General features: G+C 45.1%; 1 protein-coding gene across 3 annotated transcripts; it reads right to left on the minus strand.

Annotated features, from left to right (window-relative positions):
- Positions 1-312: 312 nt before the first annotated feature.
- SLAMF7 (SLAM family member 7) lies at positions 313-17,765 on the minus strand. Of its 3 annotated transcripts, XM_070267970.1 has the most exons (8): positions 17,554-17,639; positions 16,476-16,629; positions 9,630-9,962; positions 8,071-8,343; positions 7,733-7,849; positions 6,688-6,797; positions 4,816-4,878; positions 313-3,973 (listed from the first exon to the last, which is right to left on the minus strand). In XM_070267970.1, the coding sequence occupies exons 3-8, from the start codon at positions 9,736-9,738 to the stop codon at positions 3,902-3,904; spliced, it is 744 nt and encodes a 247-aa protein (XP_070124071.1). In that variant the 5' UTR covers positions 9,739-9,962; positions 16,476-16,629; positions 17,554-17,639; the 3' UTR covers positions 313-3,901. The 3 variants fall into 3 exon arrangements, with proteins under 3 accessions (XP_070124071.1, XP_005610012.1, XP_023496648.1); XM_005609955.4 differs by lacking the exon at positions 16,476-16,629 and having other exon boundaries at positions 17,554-17,765; XM_023640880.2 differs by lacking the exons at positions 9,630-9,962; positions 16,476-16,629 and having other exon boundaries at positions 17,554-17,649.
- Between the last annotated feature and the right edge of the window lie 273 nt (positions 17,766-18,038).

Consider the following 18,038-nt stretch of genomic DNA (forward strand, 5'->3'; position numbering starts at 1 on the left):
TTAGTTTTGATTTTTTAAAATATTACACAAAAACATTATTTACCTTGATGGCGGAGTGTCTGGGTGCCCCCTTAAATTTTGTGCCTCACTTGCTTCACCCTAGGCCCTGATCACGTGGTATGGTGTCACAGCTGAGGTGGCATCACTGTGGGTCACACAACTACTCAGTTGGCACTGGACAAATTTCAGATCCTAGTGTCCACTTCTGGCTCCAATGTAAATCTTTCTCCCCTTCAAATGCTACTACAGCCACGCCCCAACCTCCACCACCTCTGTGAGAATTAGAAAAAATGCCTCTTCTTCAAGACATACTGATTTTATTTAGAAAGGACGCTTTATTTTTTCCCTCAGGAAAATTGTAGTAATAAATACAGGCATTTACAATATTTATCATGTGAATGGTGCTCTGTGGCATGCAGTGCCCCAGGCAGGCCACACCTGTGAAGGGGAACCGGATGTGCCATCCCAGATTATGCCTCTTTGGCATAAGAATTATTTTGAATTGATTATTTTCTTAAGGTGATTTTTTTTTTTAAAGATCGGCACCTGAGCTAACATCTGTTTCTAATCTTCTTTTTTGTTTAAAGAGTGACATCTGAGCTAACTGTTGCCAATATTCTTTTTTTTTCCTTCTCCCCAAAGCTCCCCAGGACATAGTTGTATATTCTAGTTGTGAATGCCTCTGGTTGTGCTATGTGGGATGCCACCTCAGCATGGTCTGATGAGTGGTGCCATTCTGCACCCAGAATCCGAACTGGCAAAACCCTGGGCCAAAGTGGAGCACACAAACTTAACTATGGCCATGGGGCCAGCCCCTCAACTGATTATTTATAAGAAACAGCAGACACAGGAGAAGTTCTAAAAACAAGTAGAAGTTACATTTTTGTAAGAGATACTTGCATTTATAAGGAAAATTTCCTTTCGTAAGGGTGTTTCCCTCTCTGTACCAGAAGGGGAAGAATGACTAAATCTCTAGAAACTTCTTATCAATGGAGAAGGCATGAACTTAAATCTGCATAACAGCCATACCCTCAGTTACTGGGCTTTGCCTGATGACTTCCCATAACTGCCGTCCTCCCCCAATCTCTTCTTTTGTCTTTAGCTGGTATAGAAGTGGTACACAAGGTGGTGGCAAGGGTCTTTTCGGGGAGTTACTCAGTTTTCCTGGGTCTCTCCCATGTATACAGGAGGTATACATGTTATTAATCTCCTATTTGTTTTCCTCCTGTTAATCTCTCTTTTATTACAGGGGAATCTCAGCCAAGAACGCAGAAGGGTAGAGGAAAAATTATTTTTCCTCCTCTGCACCTGCAGAGCTCCACGTGGAGGCCAGCACAGCCCTCCTTCCAGGGTCCTCAGAGTTCCAGGATTGCCTCCTACTTCCAACCTTCATTTCCTCTCAAATCAGCCTCAAACTGTTCTCTTGGTCCCCTCCTCCTTAGTTTTTTTCTTGAAGGCTTATTATCTCTTACTTTGATCATCTTATGTTTGAAGGGGTTTTTTTCAGATATTTTCTCCTTTCACAAATTTTTTTTTTTTTAAGATTTTTTTATTTTTTCCTTTTTCTCCCCAAAGCCCCCCCGGTACATAGTTATATATTCTTCGTTGTGGGTCCTTCTAGTTGTGGTATGTGGGATGCCGCCTCAGCGTGGTTTGATGAGCAGCGTCATGTCCGCGCCCAGGATTCGAACCAACGAAACACTGGGCCGCCTGCAGCGGAGCGCGCGAACTTAACCACTCGGCCACGGGGCCAGCCCCTCCTTTCACAAATTTTAACACACATTTCTTCACCTTACCTCTGATAAAGTTAATTCGTATATTGGGATCCACAAAATGGAGGCCACCCCCATGGCCCAGCCCAGGTCGTAAATCAATCTTAAGTCAGCCTGCACTTATGGGAATCACCTGTCAAAGAAATCTAACATGCACCAAACCCAGTCCTCCAACTCAGCTTAGCTAGGTTATGCTTACCCTAGAAAAAAGGACCCACCAGCCTTATAGGGAAATCCCTGACCTCCTAGCTAATCATGCATTGCCTCCCATAATGCTCTATAAAAATTCCTCTTGGGCCAGCACCATTGCCTAAGGGTTAAGTTCTGCATGCTCTGCTTCAGTGGCCCAGGTTCAGTTCCTGGGCACAGATCTACACCACTCATTGGAAGCCATGCTGAGGCATCAACCCACATGCAAAATCGAGGAAGATTGGCACAGACGGTAGCTCAGGTCAAATCTTTCTCAGCACACACACACACACAAAACTCACTCTTGCCCCAAATCCCTTAGGAACTGTGCTCCACTGCTTGTGAGGCACTGTACTCCCCCAGTTCATGGATTGTTTTCCTTGAATAAAGGACAAATTTGTTACTAAATTGTTTTAGTTTTGTCATTTGACACTTAACACTTCCAGACCTGGGACATCAGATCCCTTCCCGGCATTTCCACTCAAGATGTGTGTCCAGGAACACATCAAAAGCAGCCCTCTCCCTCTTCATGTTTTTCATTTCATTAAAAAGAAAGTGAAGTCTACGGGAGCAGGGATCATGTCTGTCTTATTTGCCAGGCCGACCTAGCAGAGGTTCTCAATAAATATTTGTTGAATGAATTAAGGGGCTTTAAAGGTTTGCAAGTGACCACCCCCTGACTCCAAGTCTCCAATAATGGGTTTGAAATGTGTCTTCAGGCTCAATTTCTCCAATGGGATGGGCTCCTGTACAGGCCTTGGCTTCTCACTTGCAGCACAACAGTGTAAATGAAGCTGGGGCAGTGGCCCTTGTCTTTGGGTCAGGCACACTTCTGAGTTTCTGAAGCAGGGTACTTACCGTGGATATTCAATAAGAACATGATTGCCTTTAAGAGAAGTTATTCTTGTCAATTTGCTGTTTTCCTATTTAACTTGAGGGGTGACTCGGGGGTCATGAGGATTTGTAAGCTTGCTTTGCAGAAGAAAGAGAATGCCTTTAGGGAGGTCGCAATCACCTGGATGGTGGGCTCCCAACTGCTATTAACACCCAGAAGTCAGATTGCCCAGGGGCCAGGAGTGACCTCTTGTTTCTCTGAAGCTCCTCCTGTGAAGCCCCTTAGCTCTATAAAACACCCTGCTTTCTGCTCCTGTTAAGGTGGATTTGAGAGAATCCACGCTCCCGCCTTCTCATTTTAGCCAATTTGAATAAACCTTTCTCCGTCTCCAAGCACCAATGTCTCAGTGATTGGTTTACTGCACATCGGGCACATGAACTTGAAATTGAGATGTTCAGTATCACTTCCATCCAGCCAAACTCAGTCTTCTACCTGTCTTCTCTGTCCTTGTGCGCTTTGCCCCCAAGTCCACATCTCATCCTCTAGGTGTCGGGAATCTGTGGTCAGGTCTGCTGCAATTGCCCATGGAAGTAGCTCGTGAGGGGTCAGTTTCATGAGAGCAGAGAGTGTGTCTGACCGCAATCACTGTAAGCTCAGCACAGTGCCAGGAACACAGTCGATGAGTTGGCTAATAAATCCATCTCTGGCTTCTATGCCTGCTTCTGCTGGGAATGTCTGCCTTTCTGAAGTTCTTGCCCTCTTGGCAACCAGATCGTTGGTATATTCTGACCTCCAAGCCCTGGGATGGGAGTGGCCATTCATACGTGTGACACAGCATTTACATCTCAACAGAGACACTTCAAAGCCCCTTGCTTGGAGTTGGCTAATAAATTCACAATCACATTTCCAGGATGGGACAGTTACACATTCTGGGTTTGAGGAGATTTCTCAGCAGTGGGTAGAACCAGAAACTCTTAAATCTGAAGGAGCATAAGGGATAGTTTATTCTGAAAGGAAGTCAGTGTTCTTCATTATTCCTTGATCGAATCAGTAAATTCTTTCAACAGTTTTCTCTGGGGCAAGACAGGAGGGAGTACAGTGCTGTTTAGGTGACATTCTCATAGGTATACAGCTTCGGTGTGTCTGGTGACGTGGGCAGAGAGTCATGTTTCTCCATCTGTAAGGCAGACATAAAGATGCAGAGCACTGGAAGTGGGCAGGGCTCTGGATACCCCACAGGAGACCCCACCATCCAGACACTCTTCATTGCTAGGGTTACCCAACCCAAACCTCCTGCTGTGCTTGCTCTCACTGTTTAATCATTCTGATTTTAGAGAAACTATTTCTTAAGGGTTAATCTGCATTTATCTTGTTGAGTGTTTAATGAACTGAACTTTCCTTCCAATCACCCATCAGAACTAACCTTTCCTATTACTAAGCAAACTGCTTTGTCCATTCTCAACTTTTCTGATCTGGTTGGGAAAGGAGACAGGGAGGTATCACTGCTTCTGCCAAGTATGATCTATGAAGCAATGAGCTTGAAAGCTTACTACATTAGTAGTTTGTCTGGGGCCAGGGTACATGCAAATAAGATGTAACATAGAAAGACCATGGAAATGAAAAGGAAATTTCTCCTGCCTCCAGTTTACTGGTCACTCAGAAGCAAGCTGGAGTTGCTTCTCCAGCTCTCCCTCCCCTCCCAGGCACAGCCTAAGCCATGGACTGTTCCTCCATCCATGCCATCAGTCAGGATCTTGATGATGTTCCCTGTCGCTCCTACCTGGAACCTCTCTCCTACTCTATTTGTTCCACATTGCCCCCATTCAACTCCTAAAACACAATTCTCTCCTATTCCCCATATTCTTTTGTACCCCTAAGCAAAGGGAATGGAGACACACTGGGGTAAATTTTAATACTAAGGAACACGAGATCCCTGGGGCCCAAGAAATTGTAAGCTAAGCTTGAACCAGGAAAAAGGATGGAACAACTAAGATGAAGCTCAGCTTTAAAGGATCTTACCTTTGGGGGTATTTGCACAGTGGCATAAAATGTATTCACTAGATTTTCCTCTGGAACAGTTTTCTGTTAAAAAAACAAACAAAAGAAATCATCACCCACCTCCTGGGTCACATAGACAAGGCCAAAGAGATACCCAGAATCCAGAGAAGGGAAAGCAGAGATAGGAGGAGATGGTGAGAGGGAAGAGAGTGCTCTGAAACAGGAATGGGTAGTGGGAAGCGCTCTTGTTCGTGACCGCTATTATAATTGCTAATAAGTTTCTTTTAAGAAGGAAGCACATTACTTTTCAACTGTGTTGTGTTTAAATGAATTAAAAAATATATAAGAGATATAAGTCCCATGAGCTGTTACCCTCCTAAGGTGACTAAAGGGTAATTTGAAACAATATTGCTAATGTTGCAAATAAACTTTTTCATCAGTCTGAAGGGCTTCTGGAGCAAATCAGTAAGGGTGACTGATGCGCCAACACAAAACACCAATGACAGCAACAACAAAATTTCCTTCCAGGCTGGAGAAAATTTCCTGGGTAGATGAAATTTATTCCTGAGCACCCAGGACAGTCGTGTGGTCTCCTGGAAACTTGGCTTGAGCCGGGGTAGAGGAAGGATGGTGATAAAGTGACCAACTGTGACAGAAGCCAGGCTGAGTGGAGCACAAAGCAGTCTCCCCCATGAGGAAGGAAGGAGCTCTCAGGAGACCACAATTTCAAATAGGAAACATGACGTCTCCTCTTGGAAAAGTTATAGGCAAGTGTGGGAAGATGCAACCTGATCAGGAGATGCCAAAGGCTGGAGTAAAACTGAGATTTTGAGGCTTCAAAGTGTTTCTACTTCTTTATTAAGTGGACCTATGTGGAAGAATGCTGTAGGACCTCTAAGGAGCTAGCCCAGCCTGGCCTATGACAATTGTTCCTGGGGAGCCTGTTGAAGTTGTCAACCTAGTCCATGTCTCCAAATTGTCTCTTGTTGTTTGAGTTTCTTTAAACTTTAGTCCTATGATTTCCTTTTCAAAGAGTTTCCTTTGAATAATCCAAGTGCCCATCAACTGATGATGGGACAAAGAAGATGTGGGATATATATATACACAATGGAATACTACTCAGCCATAAAAAAAGACAAAATCATCCTACTTGCAACAACATGGATGGACCTGGAGGGAATCATGCTAAACGAAATAAGCCAGACTGAGAAAGACAAACACCAGATGATTTCACTCATATGTGGCATATAAACAAACACATGGACAAAGAAAACAGTTCAGTGATTACCAGGGGAAGGGGAGCACTTATGTGGTGACAGACAAGAAATAATGTACAACTGAAATTTCACAATGATGTAAACTATTATGAACTGAAAAAAAAGAAAAGAGTTTCCTTTGAATTAACTTTGTGTTCATTCACTTCAGCTTAGTGACCTACACTTGGGAAGCATTAAGCATGGGCTGAGAGCCACCACGGGCCCTCTGAGCCCTCTCCTGATGGTTCCTTGAGATTCCTCAGAGGAAAGGGCATCTCTAGATCCAGTCTTGTGACACCGTAATTCAATCGTGTCAAAGTCACACTTCCTTACTTGCTGTTCTATGCAAAAGGAATCAGGCCCATTGAGCTGCTATTGTGAACTATGGAGGGAAAGGAACAATTCCATAGGTCACAGTGTGAGCATTACTGGTTAGGTCAGAACCAGGTGCTCCAGGCCACAAACTTCTGCAGAAGAGAGAAGCCATAAAGACTAGGGGAGACACAGATGCATTGGATTTTAAGGGCTATACATCCTCTTCTTCCATGTTGCCCAAATTCATGGAAAAATCTCAAGTAAAACCAGAAGGGCCTCAGAGAGGAGGATCAGGCCCCAGGAAAGATGGGAAAGGACTCACATTAAGGTGAGAGACTGTGTCATACTCTGCAGTCTCTCCAGAAGGGGGGTTATAGTTAAGAGTTTCTTGTTGATTGTCTGTTCTCTTCTTCTCTTCAATGAACTCTGAAACTAAGTTGAGAGAGAATTAGAACTGGCCCCTCCTTCTACTCACCACCCCCACTGGCCCACCACCCTGTGTGGACTACCCACTTAGGATGACCAACTATCCCGGTTTCCCTGTAACTGAAGGGTTTTCCGGCACAGCGGGCTTTCAGTGCTAAATCGAGGAAAATCCCAGGAGGAACTGGTTACCCTTGTCACTTCACTGTCCAGTCTCTGGATCAAGGCAGCCAAAAGGGGAGCAGAGAAGGTCAGAAATGGTTTCAGAGTGCTTCCAAGAGGGAAAGAAAATCTTTAAGTTTGCAGTTCATACCCAACCGATGCTCAGGTCCCTCCCCAACACCCTACATGGACAGTATCAGTAGGAACCCAAGAAGACAAATCAGCCGAGTTTAGGGACGCAAAGTATAGGTTGTGGCATGGAAAGAGATAGAGACAGGTTTCTCTAGGTGGAGTGTGACTAGACTGAGGTAGGAAATAAAGAGAAGTCTCTGGCATTGATCCAATGGAGAGGACTAGGGCTGGTTGGGGGGCTCTGACAGGATGAGGATTGGAAGGGCTGACTGGAGGGTGCTGCTCTGTGGGACCTCAGAATTGGAGGCCATCACCTCCCAGATCAGGAGGGCAGAATCAGCATTGTGAGACCTGTGTCAACAGGAGGGCCACACCAGTAAGTTCCTTTGGGGAAAGCAAAGGGGTGGGCACTGGAGAGGGAACTGGGAGGATGTTGGCCTTAGGAGAGAAGTTAAGGACGCAAGCACTCTCCAGAACTAAGGAGCACCGGCTGATGGTGTTCTCCTTGAGGACAGAGACCACGGCCTCTTCATTTCTGTACCCTAAGTGTCTAGTACAAAGCCTGGCACATAGTTTAACATCTGCTTATTGAATAAATGAGGGAGAAAATGCATGAATGAGGGTGAAGACAAAAATAGTACATGTTCTACCTTTTCCTCTTTCTTTCCGCATAATCAAAATAATTGCCACCAGTGCAAAGGCACTGAGAAGGAAGAGCACCACCAGGAGCTTCAGGACCATGGACGAAGTTGGGTCCCTAGGGGCACCTTTGAAGAGAGAATGGGTGGAGAATGAATGGGTGGAGGGAAAGGAGAAGAGTCAGCTAGGGAACATGACCCTACTTTTGAGCAACTCCCACCTTCCCCCCAGTCTTGAGACTTCCCAGGGGCACCCATTTTTCACACAGGGCCTGTTCCCGTGAGGACCTGGGGCTAAAGAAGGTATAAGTCCTGAGACCAGAAGCTCTTGGAGAAAGAGAGACAGTCACCTTCACAGAGCTTCTGGGCAAAGATGGGGTTTGAAGAGTTGCTGCTGATGGGGTTCCTGGCCTCGCAGATGAAAGTTATGTCCCTTTTCCCCAGCCTCCAGGACACGGGGAGGATGGAGCCATAATGGGACTCATTGGTTGCCTGTCCCAGGGACTTCCAGGTGTAAGTCACATCCTCTCCTCCTTGTTCCATGGAGCATGTCAGATTGGTCACACAGGTGTCGTTCTCAATGTTCTGCAGACCCATGGTGACTTTGGGCTTTGATAGGTACTCTATAAAAGAGAAATGGACAACCAAGGGTGGAAACTATGCCTATAGCCCTCTTTTTCCTGAATTATTCTTATAAACCTTGGATGTGAATCTCTAGGGTGCTACATAGTAGAGAGGAAGCAGCAATTCAGAGCAGAGTTTTCATTCTTATCTGGGAAAGAGAACTATCTAGGTCTGCTTGCCTACGGCTATATAACAACAACAGTAGTAATAGAAATAATAACAATGCAACAATAATGCAGGTGCCCTTTACTAAGCACAGCCATATGGCAAGCGCTATGTGAAATGCATTTTAGATGCTGGCTAATTTTATCCTTTTTAGAGGCTTCCTATTCCCCTGTCCTCAGGTTCCTTGAAGAGACTTTCACTTCACTCTCCGAGAGAGAATAGTATCAGAATAAAACTTCAGGTCTCCCATTCTACTTTGTGCTCACTACTCTCCCTCAGAGGATGAGCAATTGGTTCATTGCTGAGATAAGAGTGTGACATCCATCATATACATTTCTCTACTCCTGGGTTTGAGCTGTTAAAATTGCTGTTTAAATATGATTTGCCCATTTTTTCCTCCCCCAGCTAGTTTGTTCGTAGAATGTATGCCTTCTGTTCCCTTCAACTATGTCTATATGGAGGACACACCTGGATCAAGGTGCTTGGTCCACCTCCTACAAGCAAATCTGGATGCCCATCTCCTGGTGTCCCTGATATTACAGCTCAGTGAGTGGGGCAGCTATTCTTGCAGCTCGTTGTGTAATTGTTTTGTAAGATTGTCTTCTTTGAATGGGCTTCTAGGTCTTAACTTGGGGAAAAGTATTTCTCCTAGTTAGCTTTACTAGAAAAGCTAAAGCTGATATTTTTATCTTCTCTCTAATTCTTGTGTTGATTTCTCAGTTGTTTGGAATCTGTAGGGGAAGAGGTGTGATTGATGTTTATAACCAATAATCTTTCTAAGACGCGCATCACTTTCCTCCCCATCACAAATATGGAAACTAAGTTCCAAAGAGATTAAGCAACTTGGCTGAGGCCATGCACCCAGTAAGTAGAGATGCCAGCATTTGACCTGTGTGACGGCCGCTTCCCGTATTGCCTATCCTCTGCCGCACATCGCCTCTTACAGAATCTGAGTAGAAAGGGACCTCGGGGGTCAGCTACATCTACTTCATCCATGTAGGAGTTCCCTCTTGCACGTTCTTGCCGAGTATTTATCCAACCTTTGCTTAAACATTTCCAGTATCATGGAGTTCACCACTTTATGAAGGCAGTCATCTACTTTGGAACTGGTTCCGCTCACCATAGACTTGCAGCCCATACTCTTGGGTGAAGGGATGCTGGAGAGATGAGCTGTGTATCTCAACACGGTAGACTCCTGAGTCTTTCTTCTTCAGTTTGCTGAGTATCATGGAGTAGCTTCCTTGCAGAAAGTCCACCCTTTCCTTATTACGATTTTGGGTCACTATGATGTTGGCTTGTCCATCTGGCGTATTTGGCTGTATGGTGACAAGAGGGGTTGTGTTGAAGATCCAGATAATGCTGTCAATCTCATTTACCGAGTGGTTCAGAGGGAAAGTTACAGCCCCACCAAGGGCACCAACCAGCTCCTTCCGGGTTCGAGAGGCCGCTGGCCCTGCAAACAAAGAGAACCATAAAATAAACCTGAGTCCCTGCCCTTTTCACCAATACTCACCCTCTTTGGGTCCAGGGAAGTTCCCAAGAAACCTTCTCAGGCAACCAGCCCCTGAGTGAGTGAGGAAACCCCTTGGAATCTCTCTCACACAAAGGCATTGAGGTCAGAACTCTCTGCCTAAAAAGAGTGACTGCAGGTGAACTCGTCCCGTTCCCAGAGACCTCTGGCTGAAAAAAACAAGTTCTGAGGTAAACCATAAGGCCCAGCTCCATGACTGACAAGTTCCTGTCGGGGCACAAGTTGGGGTGTTACTGTTGACTCCCCCTTTAGGACTCCCAGACTCTCCTGGGAGAGCTGATTTTGATGCAGATGAAGAAAGAACAGCCTGCCTGACCTGGAGGCAGTAGTTCTGAAGCACAGATCAGGATAATGGGAGGTGAGCTGTAAATTCCTAATGATAGCGATAGCTTAGAAGTTTGAGGATGATTTATCTTTCTATTTTATGATAGATTAGAATGGATTCAAGGTCATCTCCAAAGGAGGTTCTCATTCACTTGAATTCCAACATCCTTCTCTGAGTGGAAAGGAAAAGCCTGAGTGACTGGGCGCTCTGCAAGATGCTCAGGCTAACTTGGGATGCTCACCCCGAACTATCAGGACTTGTGGTGGGGCTTTATTTCCCCCAAGAAATTTTTGTTTCACCACAATCTTAAGTCCCCTCAAAAAAAGCATGACTTGCAAACAACCATCAGTGGTTATGTGGCTCCAGGTGAAAAACAATTAAGAATTACTGCTAAAAAAAAAACTCCCCAAAGCGGTCAACTGAGCATTTCCTATGAACGGGTGTGGGGAGCAAGTCCTCTTCTACCTAATATCTGAGGGACAAACTCAGGATAGCACAGAGCAGAAAGGGAATTTAGAGAGGGACTAGCAGCTTAAAAGCAACTACTGTGATCTCATTTAACTCTTAAAACAATGCTTCCAGGAAGGATTGTTTTACAGTTGGAGGTACAGCAGTTAAGTCCGCACGTTCTGCTTCAGCGGCCCGGGGTTCACTCATTCAGATCCTGGGTGCGGACCTATGCACTGCTTACCAAGCCATGTTGTGGCAGGCGTCCCACATACAAAGTAGAGGAAGATGGGCATGGGTGTTAGCTCAGGGTCAGTCTTCCTCAGCAAAAAAGAGGAGGATTGGCAGCAGATGTTAGCTCAGGGCTATCTTCCTCCAAACAAAAGGTGTTCTCCTTGAAACTACCAAACCCAAAGTTATTTTCCCTTCTACCTCTTAACAGAATACATCAAGGCAAAATTTCTAAAATAAATTTTTATTACTTCCATCATGGAAAGCACAAAAAGGAAGAAACAGGTTCCTGCTCTGTAAAATGAGGATACAAAACAGTCTCTGTTAGAACTCAGCTTCCCTGGCTAGAGTTCCCAAATAATTATAGTTGCTATCTATTAAGGGTTTATTCTGTGCTAAACATTTATTGTTAAGATTATGACTAATACTTATAAATACTTCATACTTATCCTGCATATTAGAAATTTTGATCCTCTTACACAAGGATCAGCAACCGATGGTCCATAAACCAAAAGTGTCCTGCTGTCTGTTTTTGTAAGTAAAGTTTTCTCGAACACAGCCATGTTCTTTCCTTTACATATTGTCTATTGCTACTGTTCCACTACAACTTAGCTGAGTTGAGTAGTTGTTACAGAGACCATATTGCCTGCAAACCCTAAAATATTTACTGTCTGGCCCTTTATAACAGAAGTTTAACTCCTGATTTGATGAGAAAATTGAGATTCACAAGAGCCTAAGTAACTTGTCCAAAGGCATAAAACTGGTAGATGGTGATTTGAGGAGTTAACCCAATGTCATTCCAGCTCTTGAGCCTAGACTCTTTCTACATCTCAATTTGAAGGCCCCCTGACATGGGTATCAGCTCCAGCCTCTCCCTCATTCCCCTTCTCCAGCTCCTTCTAGAGAGTAGGTGCCAACTCTGAAAGCTTTGGGCCTCATGAAATCCTGATTTCCCTTTCCTGTCCTTTGGTGACCTTCCCTCAAGCACAAGCTGCTCCACCTGTGCCCCAAAGTAAGAGAATCTGATGCTACCCAATGTTGACCTAGTCCCTTGACTACAGGTCTAGGGTCTTTAGGAGCTGATTCCTGTTTTCAAACATTTTCCCCCTATAATTTATCACTCAGTGCATATATACTTTGAATCCCTCAAGACTTTATCAAATCATCCTGTTAAATAAGTAATCTGATTTTTCAAGAAGCTGCTTTCCCTGGTTCCCTATTACTAAGGCAGGATAGGTTTTCAGTTGCTCTCTCTTTGATCGTCTCAAAGGATGCCAAAATAGTCTCAATAAATGTTACAGACAAGATCAATTTCATTTTGCATTTTTGATTGATCAATTAATGCATTCTTTCTTTTTCTTCAACAACAGAGATGGCAGGGCTGAATAATTTGCAGTCAAATAAAGATTAGGTATCACTTGCCCCCAAGGTGCAATGACTGGATTTAGGCTATTATGAGTAGTTTCATTCTCACACGAGGTTTGGCGGAGATATTTAAGTCGAGGAGGTGAGAAAACTGCAAAGAGGGCTTTAGCGCTTCACCAGGTATACGTGCATTTAAGCCACAAGCAATTGTTCTTTTCACTTCTTCGCACGTGTAGTGCTATATTCTCAGGATAAATGTCGAGGTGTGAGTTGTGTGGGGATGTAGGAAAATGTCTCCAAATTCGTTGTTCTTGTTAGAACAATGAAATTGGAGGGTGGCACAGTGCAAATTGCCAACATGAACCTAGATGGAATACTTTTGTTCTACCTTGGTTGTATTTTCAGGGCGGGAAGAGGGGTCATGAGAGAAGAAAGTAGCTCCATGCCATTCCCCAAGCATAAGTTCAGAGGATGGGGACAGGGTTGGTGGTGAGTCCTAACAAGTTTTGTTTCCTCTTCCCGGTTGACTGAGAAGGGATCCAGAAACTAGAGACTTCTCTTCTCAGCTGTCCAAGGCTGAAGTGAAACTCCCCTTTCTGTGATGGTGTCTCTATCTGCAGTGATCCTACAGAGTTTTACCATGTCTAGGTAGGTCATGCTCTTCTCCTTCAGTCATTCCTTCCTTTTACAAGAATTTATTTAGTTCCATATTTGTGCCAGGAGCTGTTTAGGAGCTGATGATATAGCCGGGGAGCAAGATAGTCATGCTCCTTACACTCATGGAGTTGGGAGCTAGTCATTAAATAAATAACTACCTGTGTTATGAAAGGGGAAGTAATAGGTACAATGGGGTGACTTAACATGATCTGTGAGATCAGAAGACTGTAGAGAATAAGTAGTTACTAACACCCGTCTGCAAGGCCTGGGAAGATGGGGCCCCAGGAGACTCACCTACCCTCCCACCTAGATCAGTACAGTGAATGTTGTAACTTGCCTCCTCTGCATCCATTTCACCCCTTCCTCATTTTGTAGAGTGGTTTGGGTAAGATGGACAGGCATCCAGCTCAAGTGGTTACTTCCTCTGGAATAGTAATTAGTTCAAGCGTATTACATAACCTGGGTTGATTGTATCTGAGAGAAGCCCAGGTCTTTTGCTCCAAGGCCAAGATGACCATATGATGCTGTGGGAAGATGTGAAGCGTGGGACTGCCACCCACTCACTACCACCAGAACATCAGCCAGGGCTCCTCCCTCGCCTGATCCCCAGTTTACTTTCTACCTCACACTTTTATTTGTGCTTTATCCTTCTCTCTGCTCATCTAAAGCTTATTCAGGACTCATAAAGCTTAATTGAAAGTTTCCCTGAGGAAATCTCCAACCCTTTCTCGCACCCACCCCTCTGAAAATCCCCCACTAATGTCACTTCATTTTCCACTTTAAATTCTCCAAAAAGAGATATTCCCTTGAGTGGTGAATAGACATACCATTTTGCTGTGAATTAGCCTTTGACTGGTCTACAGGCATTAGGTTCTAGATCACCTGATGATGGGGTCTGAGATCCCACACAGGGAGATGGCCTCTCCTCCCAGGTAGCAGGGAGCAGTGTAAAAGAGTCAGAGTTGGCCTAACTGGGAGTCAGGAGACTGGGATTCCATTCTGGTTCCTCTGTAATAATAACTCCAGCAACAAACACTTGGTATCACTCTGTGGTTCATAAACTAGTTTAACGGGAGTTATCTTCCTTGATCCTCAAAGCAACTCCATGAGATAGAGGTTAAGCTCCACTTTATAGATGAGGACACTGGGGCTGCAAGATGCTAGTGACTTTCCCAAGGCCCCAAACTGAGAAGTGGCAGAAGTGGAATGAGAAGTTAGTTAGTTGCTCCATCTCAGAGGCCTGAATTTTTTCCGCTACTGCCTCGCCACTTACCACTTCGAGTTTCGGTGTTCTCAACTTTCAGAGGAGAAAAACAACAACCTCTTTTTTGCCAGGATTTGGGGGAGGATGAAGAGTGAATACGGATTTGAAAGCATTTTGAGAAGTCCAGAACAGTCTGCAACACAGGGGTAGGCGGGAGGCAAGAGCAGGGAGTAGTGTTATAAGGGACAGGCCTTGAGAAAGCTTCCCACTTTTTTGGTCTCATTTCTGCAAAGATGGCTAAAAGTGAGGAAAGGATTTCTTAAAACGTCTTTGGATGGCTTCTCAGCAAGGTGAGCTTTTCAGAAGGTGATCTGGAATTGAATGCCTATAGATCAGTCACTGGCTAATTCACAGCAAAATAGTATGTCCAATCACCACACAGGGGGATGTTTCCTGAGCAAACAGCCCCTGCCAGCCTGCCTCTGGAGGTGGAGGGGGCTGGGGCAGGAGACCCTTTGCCTTCTGCCCTGGTGAAGACTCAGGTATCTTCGGCATCAGAAGAGTCAGCCCTAAGATGCCCTCTATCACAGAAAGGGACAACAGCTCCTCCCCTTTGCCACCTCCCTTTCCTCTGGGTTATTTCCTCCTCCCCTTAATCTGCTTCCCAAAGGCTCAGGAGTTGAGTGGAGGGAGGGAGCCAAATCAGGAAAAAAGAACATCATCAGTACAGCCGGAATCAAGGAATGGAGACCCAGAAGGAAGACTTCAGGGGAAGGGAGGTTGTAAAGCCCACCTCCTGCTTGCCAGCCCAGTGCCGGAGCAAATCTCCCCAGACTGGTGCCTCCATCAGAATGCACCAGGATGTCATGCCACCCTCTTCATGGAAGCCAAGGACCAGAGCGGCTCAGAGCTGGGAGGAATCTTAGGGACTACTTAGTCCAGTCCCATCTTACAGATGAGGATACTGATGCTCCAAGGGTTATAGTGACGTGTCCCAGGTCAGTGGAAGGCCAGGGTTAGGAACCAGAGCTCCCAAGGAAGAGTTTCCCAAGCTGTACCCCTTGCTACCCTTCAGGTCTGTAGTAGTGCCTCAGTGTATTTCTAGGAAGCCTAGAAGAAGGTGTACGTTGTGGGAGGGTGGGGAAGGTGGTGATGGGGCAGAGGCTATGGAACACCCCCTCCATCAGGGAGGCTTCAACTCTATGCATTAGAGTTATTTAAGAACTTGTTCATTTCTGTGTAAGATTTCACTTCATGAAAGGAAACCACTGATAAAAAAAGAAAAAAATGATTTTGGAAACTACTGCCGTTTACCTAACTTCCCATTACCTAATGTCCCCTGGAAAGATCGCTTTAAAACAGAGGTGTGCCAACCTCCCAATTCACCATGCATCTTTGCCAACACTCCATCCCTAACGCACAACTTTCGCTTTCAAGCTCCCTACCGCTCTGCCCCTTACTCATCTCCCACCCCCTCCTTCTTGTCTCTTCTGGTCGTTTTGAACACCACCCCAGCCCCCAATATCCCCTCACCCACTTTGTCTGTTTTCTTTTTAGTCGTTGTCTCCTCAACACTATGGTATCATTGAATCATCATAAAATCTGTGAGGGGGACAGATTAATCTTATTGTGCCCATTTTCCAGATGAGAATCCTGGAGCTGCTGCTTGGCCCCTCTGAACTTGGCCAAGGTGGTTCCTTGTTGGTGCATCTACATCCTAGAAACAGAGTTACCTGGGTTTCTTGGCATTCCCAGTTTCTGCCTTGGCCTCAAGTAACTGGAGAGGGAAGGAATCCCAACTAGCTCTCCTGGGGGAGATTCGGCTCAAATACACATTTTTTGAGCATTTCTCCAGTGTCAGGTACAGCATTAGGCAGTTTGGTGTGATGAAAAGAGCACTAGCTTTGGAAACCCAATCTCTGCCCTACTCTTAGTAGCTGTATAATCTTACCCAAGACTCTTGACCTCTCTGAGCCTAAGTTTGCTCCTCTGTAAAATGGGGATAATAATATCTATTTTATATACTCGTGAGGAGCTTGTATAAAAAAACACCCTGGACGTAGCAGGAATTTAATAAATGGTGATTATTATTATAATTGTCTTGCATTTGATATCTCATTTAAAATATCACAATAATCCTGCAAGTTTGGTTTCATCTTCTGTTATATACTTGTGAAGACCAAGGTTCAGAGGCTAAGTAACTTACCCTTAATAAAAGAGCAACGAAGGTGTCAAACCCAGGAGTCCTTGTCCAGGGCCAGCACTGCTTTCACTGCCTTGCCCACGGATGCTCTAGGACAATCTTGGTCTCCTTTCAGCCATGGGAGGTGTCCCACACAGGCTTCCCACAGTTCAGGTCACTGGTGGGGACCCAAGGTTTTGAAAAGCTCTGCCATATGCTCCCCCACTTTGTCTGCTCCAAGTTCCACTTCTGCTTACCGTTGCTGTTCTAGAGTGGTTTTTAAAGTGAGAGCCTATTCTGGGACTACTGCTTAGAACCAGCTGCTTCCTAAACGTGAAAATTTCTAATCAACTCAAGGAGGGTGAGAGTCTGCTGATGCCGAACACTTAGCAATGCCAGGTGGTGAGGAGGAAAGGTTTGGTGGTGCTGACTGACTATATGGCCTTGGGCCGGTCACTTCAGGCAGGCCTGTGGCACACAAAAACAAACCAACTATGCCAAGCGCTCAGAGGAAGAGCTCATGGTGGTACCCCATGAGTTTGATGACCAGAGAGATACTCCTAACTTATGGGGCTCCTGGTCCCTTCTGAGAACCCTGAGGACAGCAAAATCTTCAAAGACTAGAATATCTGTAACAGGCACAGAAAAGTCCTCTATCTTTCATGGCATTAAACATAAAGTGCCTACAATATGAGCTGTTTTCTAAGTAGAGACTGATTGGATTCCTTGGGTTAAGAGAAAAAAATGAAATGTTTGCTTCCACCAATATCACTGTCAGGCATAATCATTTAAAAAATATTTTTCCTTCACGGCAGAATCTGAATTAGAACACAGGTCTTCCTGATACCCAACACCACTTCTTTCAGCCCTTCCTTCCCTGGGATAGTCAGAAGGGAGTCAGTCCCTAGTCGTTCCTTCTCTCCTCCCTCCAGCCTCTTGCTGCCCTCTGTGATTCAGAGACCACAGGATGTAAAGCAATATCAGATGAAGGAGAAGAGCCTCCTCAGTTGAGTCAGAAGCGCAAAGTGGACTCTGGAGCCTGGAACTACAACTCAGGATGGGAAAGGCAGTCAGGAGATCAGGGGGATCTGGCTGGACTCACCCGTGAGCTGGCAGAGGAGAAAGATGAAGATGAAGCATCCTGGGGAACCAAGCATATTGTTCTCTGGATGTCAGTCACTAAAGTGAACCTATGTTGTACTCACATCGCTTCCCCAGATGGGGCTTAAAGTGGGAGGAGTTACAAGGCTCTAACACTTGAGTGACTCATCTCTAGCCTCTTCCTTGTTTATTTCAGCAGCTCCTATGTGACACCTGTTCAACAAAGAAGGGGGAAAATGAATTGAATTCGAAAGGTGATGGTAACCCCATTTTACAGGTAGGAAATCACAGGCTCAGAGTCTAGGAATTGATCAAGGCCACATAGGCAGGCTTTTCTGCTACGCTGTATGACATTTCAGAGATTCAGAACAGAGTAAATGGAAGGAAATAGAAGGTTAGATGAGGGACAAAAAGGTAGCACTGGGAATAATAATACTATTTATTGAGTTTGCTAAGTGCCAGGAGTACATGATTCTTTTATTTATT

The sequence above is a fragment of the Equus caballus genome, chromosome 5 (assembly GCF_041296265.1).
Source record: "Equus caballus isolate H_3958 breed thoroughbred chromosome 5, TB-T2T, whole genome shotgun sequence".
Taxonomy (NCBI): Eukaryota; Metazoa; Chordata; class Mammalia; order Perissodactyla; family Equidae; genus Equus; species Equus caballus.

What these genes read in the sequence shown, in the direction of transcription:
- SLAMF7 (XM_005609955.4), bottom strand. Translation starts at nt 17,608, where the DNA reads ATGCTTGGTTCCCCAGGATGCTTCATCTTCATCTTTCTCCTCTGCCAG. An exon ending in TCTCCTCTGCCAGCTCACGG is followed by an intron (nt 9,963 to 17,553) that starts GTGAGTCCAGCC and finishes CTTTGTTTGCAG; the next exon opens with GGCCAGCGGCCTCTCGAACC. An exon ending in GCGGAAAGAAAGAGGAAAAG is followed by an intron (nt 6,798 to 7,732) that starts GTAGAACATGTA and finishes CTCTCAACTTAG; the next exon opens with TTTCAGAGTTCATTGAAGAG.